We start from the raw sequence: 10,839 nt of genomic DNA, 5'->3' as shown, positions 1-10,839 counted from the left end.
AACTCTGTCCTCATAGGGCTCCATAGTTTCCAGACCCTTCGCCATTTTAGTCGCCCTCCTTTGGACACACTCCTTTGGATCAAGGATCCAGTTGAGGCATCATCATGGCAGATGCATGGAACTGGTTGGGATTCAGCAGTGATGGTGCAGCCCCACCAAAGACTCCTTCTGCAAAGGCCCCAGTGATGAGGCGGAAGAGAGAGGAGGAGCAGGTGCCTGGCTCTGATAGCAGCCTGCCAGGCTAGTATCTCCCAAGAGACGCCTCTCTGGCCTCCCATCTCCACCCAAGGACTCCATCATGTTTATGCTTGAGAATCCTAGAGTTGGAAGAGACCCCAAAAAGGCCACCCAGTCCAACCCCATTCTGCCATGCAGGAACTCCCAGTCAAAGCATCCCCTGTTGTAGCCAAGGGTCCATAGGGGAATTTTATTATGTTGTTATTAGCTCAAATATTGCAAATAATGCCGGCTACAAGAGCCCACCGAAATCGCCCTCCCAATATGTATACGGAGTAGACCAGGGGGTCCCAATAAATAAAGCTGAGACGGATATTAATAACTAGATGTCTAATTTATTGAAACTGTGGGAAAACACATGCGTTGCGCATACACTCACACACACACTCAGGACTCAGGAGAAATTAGGGTTGGGAAATGGGAGCAGATCTCAGGCGTTACTAATGGAGATGCTTACCAGAATGTAGATTCCCTCCGGGGAGCGAATGGGATGATGGACAGTGAGACAAGTCTGCTCCGCAACCTGGGAGTGAGCAGAAATGCCGGCTACCAGAACAGAGGTCCGACTGACGTGGAGGAAGTAGACCTTGGAAATGGCGCCCTGAGCAGCCAAAGTGGGGACCTTTTCTAGGCCCAATCTGGCCTGAGGCAAAGAGGCTGGCTTGGCCGAAACAAAGGTGTTCTAAAGATTTTCTTTTCACCTGGGTGTCTGCTTTGGATAGTATAAAGGGCTTATGCCACTCGGACAATAGGTTGGAGGAGGAGGCTGATAGCTTTAGGGAAGGCAATCCTTTCACTCTTCCCAGCCTTGAGATGATCCCTTCATGCGACTTCCCCGGACCCTCTGAGATGTTAATAGGGGTGCTCCCTTAGAGGAGGTGCCAGTAATGGAGGACAGGCTGCTAGAGTTCATCCAGGGGTCATTAAGGGTTATCATGGATTCCAAAATTTATATGGAGCAGCATGGCACTGTGACACATGGCCATCCAGCCTCTCTCCAAGGGACTGGAGCACAACTTTAGCGCAGCTTCCAGACTCTTAGGATGCATGCATCATTTAAACAGCATACCTCCAAAGTGACCTGAAGCAGCTTTATTTTGACCTGGTTGTACGGGGCCTGAGGCTGCATCCACACTGCAGGTAGAACATAAATTGAACATGAGTCAAGAGTGTGATGAGGCAGCGAAAAGGCCAATATGATTCTAGACTGCATCAACAGAAGTATAGTGTCTAGATCAAGGGAAGTAATAGTCCCACTCTATTTTGCTCTAGCCAGGCCCCACCTGGAATACTGTGTCCAGTTCTGGGCACCACAGTTCAAAAAGGACATTGAGAAACTGGAGCCATGTGTCCAAAGGAAGGCGACTAAAATGGTGAAGGGCCTGGAAACCATGAAACCCTATGAGGAACGACTTAGGGAGCTAGGGATGTTTAGCCTGGAGAAGAGAAGGTTAAGGGGTGATATGACAGCCCCGTTTAAATATTTGAACAGGTGTCATATTGAGGAGGGAGCAAGCTTTTTTTCTGCCACTCCAGAAACTAGAACATAGAATAATGGATGCAAGCTCCAGGAAAAGAGATTCCGCCTCAACATTAGGAGGACCTTCCTGACAATGAGAGCTGTTTGGCAGTGGAACACACTCCTTCCTCGGAGATTGTGGTGGAGTCTCCCTCTTTGGAGGTCTTTAAACAGAGCCTGGATGGCCATCATTCAGGGAATCCTTGATTGAGAGTTCCTGCATGGCAGAAGGGGGGTTGGACTGGATGGCCCTTCTTGGGGTCTTTTCCAGCTCTACAATTCTATGATTCTATGAGTTCCATAGCATTGAGCCATGGCAGTTAAAGGGGGTCTCAAACTGGAATTTTTCTGCAGTGTGTTATGGACCTAAGTAACTTTTCCTGGCTGAAGTTTCCCTAAGACCTGATGGGAAGGCCATCATTCAGCCATGCTCTGAGCATCGGCAGAATGGGTCTCTTCATCCTTTCCAAGAACATTAGGTTGGGGGCTGAGTTAGGACTTTGGCAAAAGTCTCAACATCATGACCAATTGTGGATGTGAAAGTTACGCTCAGAGCAAATCCAGCTTAATTTCCATGCAAAGTACTATAACATCCCATATCCACAAAATAGTGATGCCTTCATTGGCCCAATGGAAATGCACAAAATACACATTGCAAGCTTTCAAAGCTCCACTGGCTTCTTCATCAAGCAAAGGTGATGAAGATGATGATCATCATCATCATCATCACACTCTTTCCCCAGAACTGGTACCCAGACCGGCTCACAACATTAAAAGAACAATGCAACTAAAAAAGTGACACATTAAAACATGATTAGAATCATAGAATCAGAATCATAGAGTTGGAAGAGACCCCAAGGGTCATCCAGTCCAACCCCATTCTGCCATGCAGGAAATCCAAATCAAAGCATCCCTGACAGATGGCCATCCAGCCTCTGTTTAAAGACCTCCAAGGAAGGAGACTCTATCACCCTCTGAGGAAGGAGTGCATTCCACTGTCAAACAGCCCTTACTCTCAGGAAGTTCCTCCTAATGTTGAGATGGAATCTCTTTTCCTGCAGCTTGCATCCATTGTTCCGGGTCCTGTTCTCTGGAGCAGCAGAAAACAAGCTTGCTCCCTCTTCAATATGACATCCTTTCCAATATTTAAACAGGGCAATCATATCCCCTCTTAACCTTCTTTTCTCCAGGCTAAACATCCCCAGCTCCCTAAGTCGTTCCTCATAGGGCTTCATGGTTTCCAGACCTTTCACCATTTTAGTCGCCCTCCTTTGGACACATGGCTCCAGTTTCTCAATGTCCTTTTTGAATTGTGGCGCCCAGAACTGGACACAATATTCTAGGTGGGGCCTGACCAGAGCAGAATACAGTGGCACTATTACTTCTCTTGATCTAGACGCTATACTTCTATTGATGCAGCCTAAAATAGCATTGGCCTTTTTAGCTGCCGCATCGCACTGTTGACTCATGTTCAACTTGTGGTCTACATGGACTCCTAGATCCCTTTCACACGTAGTTTCATTCAGCCAGGTGTCCCCCATAATCCTATATCTGTGCATTTTATTTTTCCGCCCTAAGTGCAATACCTTACATTTCTCCGTGTTGAATTTCATTTTGTTAGCTTTGGCCCAGCTTTCTAGTCTATTCAGGTCATTTTGAATCTTGATCCTGTCCTCTGGAGTATTAGCTATTCCCCCTAATTTGGTGCCATCTGCAAATTTGATAAGTATGCTCCCAATTCTGTCATCCAGGTCATTGATAAAGATGTTGAATAGCCCTGGGCCCAGGACAGAGCCCTGTGGGACCCCACTGGTCACTTTTCTCCAGGATGAAAAGGAGCCATTGTTGAGCACCCTTTGGGTTTGGCCGGTCAACCAATTACTAATCCATGTAACAGTTACCTTGTCTAGTCCACATTTTACAAGCTTGTTTGCAAGAATGTCATGGGAAACCCTGTCAAAGGCCTTACTGAAGTCAAGATCTACTACATCCACAGCATTCCCTTCATCTACCAAGAGGGTAATTTTATCAAAGAAAGAGATTAGGTTTGTCTGGCATGACTTGTTTCTCTGAAACCCATGTTGACTTTTTGTGATTCTGGCATTGCCTTCTAGATGTTCACAGACTCTCTGTTTAATGATCTGCTCCAGAATCTTTCCTAGAACTGATGTCAGACTAACTGGACGATAATTGTTGGGATCCTCTTTTTTCCCCTTTTTGAAGATGGGGACAACGTTTGCCCTCCTCCATTCTGCTGGGATCTCTCCTGTTTTCCAGGAGTTCTCAAAGATTATTGCCAATGGCTCCGATATTACATTTGCCAGTTCTTTTAATACTGTTGGATGTAGTTCATCTGGTCCTGGAGACTTAAATTCATTTAGATTAATAAGGCATTCCTCTACTATCTCTTTACTTATTCTGGGCTGAAATTCCCCTATTCTGTCCTCTGCTCCATGATCCTCAGATTAAATTGTTACAATTGTAAAATAGATCGCCTATTAAAAGAATAAAAATACAGTTTATAAATAATAAAATAAAATTTATTTATATCCCATTTCTCCAGAAGATCGAAGCGGATAAGTGGAGTATCAGACAGGATACAGTTAAGTATCATACCAGGGAAAGGGAAAGTATGATAGTGTTAGAGCTTTATTTTGTCAGCCCTGGTACAATAACACCCCAAATCCACAAAAGAGTGATACCTTCATTGGACCAACCAAAAGGCATAAAATACATGTTGCAAAGTTTTGAAGCTCCACTGGATTCTTTGTCAACTGAAAGTGTTAAAAACCACACAGGAGAAAGAAAAATAGTCACAGGCTGCATTTTGCACAAGATGATGTTGCTGCTCCTGCTGTTGCTCTCAGATAGAAAGTAGGGAGGGATTTGGGGCTGTTCTTGTACTTTGCTCTATGGCCAGCATAGACACCCCTGGATAGCATTCCCTCGCAGTTTGACTCATTTGCTCGAGTGACCCACACAAAATATTGAGAAACACAAGGTGATTCAGGAAGCTGCCTTAAGTCCCAGTTTGGGGGGAATGGCAGAAAATAGAATGTGAGAGATCCCTTTAAAACGCTGAAGCAACGGAGCGAATGGGGTTGAGGCTCAGTAGGAAGAGGAAAGAGGCACCCCAGGATTTTTAGAATTACATTTTAAATATGTTTTTTTATTCTTCTTCTTACATTTTCTTTTTTTAAAAAAACACATCTTACCAAGTTTTCACTTTTGGCACAAGAAACAACTGGCAAAATTGAAATTTTCCTTTTAAATTGCAGTATCCTATGCATATACATCTACACGGGGGACAGGCTGTGCACATGACACTGTAACTCAGAGGGTATCATTTTAATTCTGCTAGTTGTTTTATGTCGCAGCTATTGACAACTCCTGTTTAAGTATTTGAAGGGGTGTCATACTGAGGAGGGAGCAAGCTTGTTTTCTGCTGCTCCAGAGAACAGGACCCAATGGAGCAATGGATGCAAGCTGCAGCAAAAGAGATTCCACTTCAACATTAGGAAGAACCTCCTGAGAGTAAGGGCTGTTTGACAGAGGAACACACTCCCTCAATGGAGAGTGGTGGGGTCTCCTTCCTTGGAGGTCTTCAAACAGAGGCTGGATGGCCATCTGTCAACGGGGATGTTTTGACTGAGAGTTCCTGCATGGCAGAAGAGGGTGGGAATGGATGGCCCTTGGGGTCTCTCTATGATTCTATGGGCTTGTTCCTACTACGTTATAAAACAAATTGCAAATTGGATTATACGGCCATCATTCACACTTGAATTCGATCCCGATCCCTATTTGCTCAAATTCTCTTGCAAAACCCAAAGCAGAGGGTGAAACCCCAGGTTATCCTGACACTACTTAGGATTCCTAATGTTGAGGTGGAATCTCTTTTCCTGTAGTTTGAACCCATTGCCCCATTCTCTGGAGCAGGAATAGGAATTAGAGCAATGGAGGCAAGCTCCAGGAAAAGAGATTCCATCTCAACATTAGGAGGAACCTTCAGACAGTCATTGCTGTTCCAGAGTGGAAGACGTTCCCTCCAAGGAGAACAGAGGAGTCTCCTTCCTTGGAAATCTTTAGACAGAGTATGGATGGTCATTTGTTGAGGATGCTTTGACGGAGAGTTCCTGCATGGCAAAAGGGGGTTGGACTCTTCCCATTTAGGATCCTATGATCCTGTTAACAACAGATATAGATAGGTCTCTCAGGCTTTACCATTCTCCCCAAGCAGGCTTTTGTTTTTGAACATATTTTCCCTTAATCTCTACCTCTAACAAAAATAATTACAATACAATTATATGGACGACTTAATAGTAAAACACAACAAAACCAAAAATATATGCATGGGTCATTCCTCATATAACAATAACCCACTAACCCTAATACTTCCTTACTTCTGTATATCCGTTATATAGTTCATACTTTCTAACAAACCTATACAAAAGTTGTCACTATGCGACATTTGTATGTTAGTCCTTTCAGTCTTTGGTTTTTATGATGTTTGTGGTTTTTATGCTATGTCCTTGGTATGGGTCACCAAAGAAACTTTATCTAGAACTCTACCTGTTACATTATTTACACATTTATTCGAAAATTAAAACTAATTCATTTGGTGAAATTTCATAAAAGGTTCCCAGTTTGTATTAAAAAACCTTCCAATGATTTATTTTGAATTGGATCAGTTCATCTATCCATTTCCATGAAGTCATCTATATTTTTAACAGGCCTAAGTCTATATTTGGTCTATTTCCTCGCTTTCCCAGAGGGAAGCATACAACAGCCTGGCATCATGTAAATCAGCAGTTGTCCATGTTTTCTTTCTCATTGCTCATAATTGTCTCTCATAAAGCATGCCTCTTGCTTTCATGCCCAATTATCTCTCCCCCCACCCCCCATCCCAAAATGTGCTTTTGCATCTGACCCAAACCAGCACCACAAGAGAGAGCATTGAACCACTGGGAGAAAAGATCACCACCAAACATTTTGGGAGGGATCACACCAGGAAGGCTTCAGGGGATGAAAAACTGGGACTTGGGGCCACTTGTGCCCACAGCCTGGCCTTGCCCAGCCCCATCTCCCTGGGCTTTCTGGGGGTGGCCAGCAGGAGATATAGATGCAGGCTTCTTCTTAGTAGCTGGGTTGGAGACTCTGCAATCTTCCTCCATAATTTCCGGGTCTGGTAGAGCCCCCCCTGCCCCGAAACTGGCACATGGGTGTTGCAATGAATTGTCTTATTTTATTATTTCTATCCTGCCTTGGGACGGAAGGAGGCCAGGCTGAACCCCAACCCACAGGATGGGGAAAGTGGTTCCCAGCCCCAGCCTGGATGTTGCCTTCCACCTGTACCCACAACAACTTGCAGGGAGAGCTGGGGAGGGGGTGCTGTGACTTCTTTCGTGTATCCCCCCCCCGCCCCCACAACTAGGAGGATGAGCAAATGGGTATGTGGAGAAGGAAGAAAGCCTATAGGCTGCAGTGCCCACATCAGTGCATGTGATGCGTGAGTGACCATGTGCAAGAGGGACCAAGGGAAACCCTCTTTTCTGGGCTTGAGGGGGTCCAAGATCCCAGTGTCCCCTCTCCGGCAAACCTCTCCCCCCATAAGTGTTTCTCACTGGGGTGTTGCACATGGAGATCACACTCTTTCTTCCCTGCACATTGTGCTCTGAATCCTGATTCCCTCCCTCCTGAACGCTTCTGTTTTGAAGGGGAAATCCAGGTTGTGTTGCAGAGTGGAAAGCAGAGTGGGATGGAGATCCTGGGAGTGTCCACAAAGCATAGTTTATAGCTCATGGCTCAGCATCCTTTGCAGTTTGGTGCCCTCAGAACCCCTTCTGCTGGAGAACTCCAGTCTGCTGTTCTGAGTGCTAGAACTCTCTCGCAGAGAATCCCAAAGGACCCCCATGTCCCAAAAAAGAAACCTACACCACCCGATGGACCTACAGCCATTCAAGTAGGGCCCAAGCGCTATTGTAGTGTTGAGCAGAGGCAACGATTTGGCAGGTGCTCAGGGAGATCAAATAGATGAATGCCAGTCTTTCTGCCCACCTGGGAAGTGTGTGCCATCTGCCCACCCCCTTCACACACTCCATGCATGCACACTGAAACACACACACATCTAAGGAGATAAAATAGATCAATGTGCAAATCTCTATCTGCTTTACTGTATTCTCCTTTTGCAGGAAAAAAATTCCTTCTTTTGTGGTTTTTAAAGAGAGGCAGGATGGCCAGCTGTCACAGGGGTGCTTTAGTTGTGAGTTCCTGCATGGCCAAAGGGGGATGGACTGGATGCCCCTGGGGGCTCTCTTCCAACTCTGGGATTCTATAGTTCTATGAAATGCCCGTCTGTGCAAAACCTGCCTCTATTCACACACTCCATGCGTGCATATAAACACACACACCTAGGTATATGAAACAGATCAATGCCAGTCTTCCTGCCCACCCGAGAAGTCTGTGCAACTTGCCCCTCTTCACACACTCCATGCATGCACACAGAAACACACACACACATCCACAGAGCCTTTGCCAACCCTCAGGAGTGGCTTTGGAGTCCTTCTCCTTTGCAGAAGGTCCTGCTTGCCAGCCATCCTCCACCCCACGCCATCTGCCTCTGCCCACCCCATTGCTCCAAGGCTACCTTTGGGTCATGTGTGCCCACCCCACAACCTACCTAGAAAAAGACACATACACAAGACAAGACCCAGAGAGTCAACTCAGGTTGCAGGGGGTTGGCTTTTATTCGGTGGTCAGGTCAGGAGGGGATGTGGGGCTGGCAAGGGGGCTCTCCCCCCCCCCCCCCCCCCCCCCCCCCCCCCCGGACCAAGGCAAGGGGGCAAGGTGGCCGCTTCTCCCTGATGGTGGTGGCTTCTCAGTGGTACCGGTAGGCCAAGGCATGGGCCACCACATTGCTAAGCTTCTGGTAGGCGGCGTGGCAGGCCGGGGTGAAGTCTTTCCCGTAGTGACCGGCCAGGACGATAAGGAGGGTGCTGCACAGGAGCTGGAAGAGGAATGGGGAGATGGGAGACCTTCCTCTGACCCATAGCCCCACCACAACCCTGCAGGATAGGCCAAGGGATGCTATGATCCTTCCTCGGCCTCCCCAGCCCACAAAAAGCCAACCAGAGCATTCTCCCCCTGCAGAACTGAAGGGGAGCAAGGCAGGAGGAAGGCAATAGGGTTTCCCCATAGTGGAACAACCATGAGGGTTAAACCTGGGCATCAGGCCACTGGCAGGAGAGCATGCATTGAGCACAACCGTGCACCATTCCCTCAACAGGAGCAGGCATGCCTCTCACCCTTTGGCACCAGGTTATGTTTGCCCATCCAGTGGAAAAAGGACATGATTTTTGACACCGGGGAACCTGGCTTCAAAACCTCTGTCCCTGCTCTGAACCAAGGACACGCCACTCACTCTGTTTGCTGTTGTGTGCCTTCAGGTTGTCTCTGACTCATGGCCACCCTAAAGACAACCTATAACAGGGTTTTCTTGGCAAAATTTGTTCAGAGGAGGCTTGCCACCTTTGCCTTCCTCTGAGGCTGAGAGAATGTGGCTTGCCCAGAATCACCCAGTGGGTTCCCATGGCCGAGCCAGGATTTGAACCCTGTTCTTTGAAGTCATGGTCCAAGGTTCAAAGCACTACAGTTTACCATACCTCAAAAAACCCCAATAAACGAGAGAGACTGCCCTGTGCATTGGCCCTTGTACAATAATGGAATCATGATTTTTGCAATTGCATTTTGACCTCTCTCACACACGTGTGCATACATTGGCAACCCACACCTTCCCTTGCCTGCAGGACCCCCTCTGCCACCCCACACTGACCCAACCAGTCTTCTCCACAGGCAGACATGGCAGCCTGTCCTTCCTCGCAAGGGGAGCGAGGCTCACCTTGAAGTTCTCTGGGTCCACGTGGAGCTTGTCACAATGCAGCTCGCTCAGCTTGGCAAAAGTCTCCTTGATGTTGTCCAAGTTCTTGATGCAATCCCCGAAGGAGGTGAGCACCTTCTTGCCGTGTGCCTTGACCCGAGGGTTGCCACAGATGGCTGTGGCACTGGAGAGGTTGCCGAAATCAGGAAAGAACCTCTGGGTCCAGGGGTACATGACCATCATGCTGCAAGGAGGAAAGAGAAGAGAGATAAAGACAGAGAAAACAGGGTCAGACCTGACCCCCCCCCCTCAAAAAGACAGAGAGTAAGGAAGCAAGCCCTCCAGAGCAATCATGGGAAGGGGACCACTGTGCCAATTTACCAGGCCAGGGCCTCGCCACCCACAGTGGGCACATCAACTTTGCTCCAGAAGCAAGTGATGAGTTGCTTCTCTTCGGCGGTCCAGTGCACCATGGTGGCTACAAACAGAGGTGGTCCGGCTCAACAGTGGGATGAGGAAAGTTGCACAGCTGAGTCCAGGTCTGCTCCTGGCAGGGCTTTTATACCCTGTGCCAGGGTTCCTCCTCCATGGTGGGTGGGTGTTTCTGGCATTGGCTGGAGCAGGGCAGAGCCACCCTGCTGTCACTCTCTCGGGTGTGGCTGGACATGGGGAAAATCAGCGGCAGCACATGCTGACACAGACCAGAAAGTAAGAGGAGAAGGAATCATCATCATCGTCATCATCATCAAGTCAGAAGAGACCCCAAGAGCCATTGAGTCCAACCCCTTCTGCCATACAGGAACTCACAGTCAAAGCATCCCCAACAGATGGCCATCCAGCCTCTGCTTAAAGACCTCCGAAGAAGGAGACCCCACCACATTCTGAAAGATTGTGTTCCACTGTCCAACAGGTCTTACTGTCAGGAGGTTCCTCCTAATGTTGAGGTGGAATCTCTTTTCCTGTATCCATTGCTCCAGGTCCTATTCTCTGGAGCATCAGAAAACAAGCTTGCTCTATTCTCAATAGGACTTTCCTTCAAATACTTAAAAAGGGCTATCATATCACCTCTTAACTGTCTCTTCTCCAGGCTAAACGTCCCCAGCTCCCCAAATCTTTCCTCATAAGGCATGGTTTACAGATCCTTCACCATTTTGGTGGCTCTCCTTTGGACACTCTCCATCTTCTCAACATCCTTTTTGACTTGTGGGGC

The 10,839-nt window shown here is 47.5% G+C and overlaps 1 protein-coding gene across 1 annotated transcript; it reads right to left on the bottom strand.

The window, feature by feature from the left end:
- Positions 1-8,475: 8,475 nt before the first annotated feature.
- LOC121927025 (hemoglobin subunit beta-2) lies at positions 8,476-10,177 on the bottom strand. Its single transcript, XM_042460512.1, has 3 exons — positions 10,011-10,177; positions 9,651-9,873; positions 8,476-8,759 (listed from the first exon to the last, which is right to left on the bottom strand). The coding sequence occupies exons 1-3, from the start codon at positions 10,100-10,102 to the stop codon at positions 8,631-8,633; spliced, it is 444 nt and encodes a 147-aa protein (XP_042316446.1). The 5' UTR covers positions 10,103-10,177; the 3' UTR covers positions 8,476-8,630.
- Between the last annotated feature and the right edge of the window lie 662 nt (positions 10,178-10,839).

Source organism: Sceloporus undulatus, chromosome 3, assembly GCF_019175285.1.
Source record: "Sceloporus undulatus isolate JIND9_A2432 ecotype Alabama chromosome 3, SceUnd_v1.1, whole genome shotgun sequence".
In the NCBI taxonomy this organism is placed as follows: domain Eukaryota; kingdom Metazoa; phylum Chordata; class Lepidosauria; order Squamata; family Phrynosomatidae; genus Sceloporus; species Sceloporus undulatus.
The sequence above is the reverse complement of the archived record's forward strand: the minus strand, read 5'-3'. Positions and strand labels throughout refer to the sequence as shown.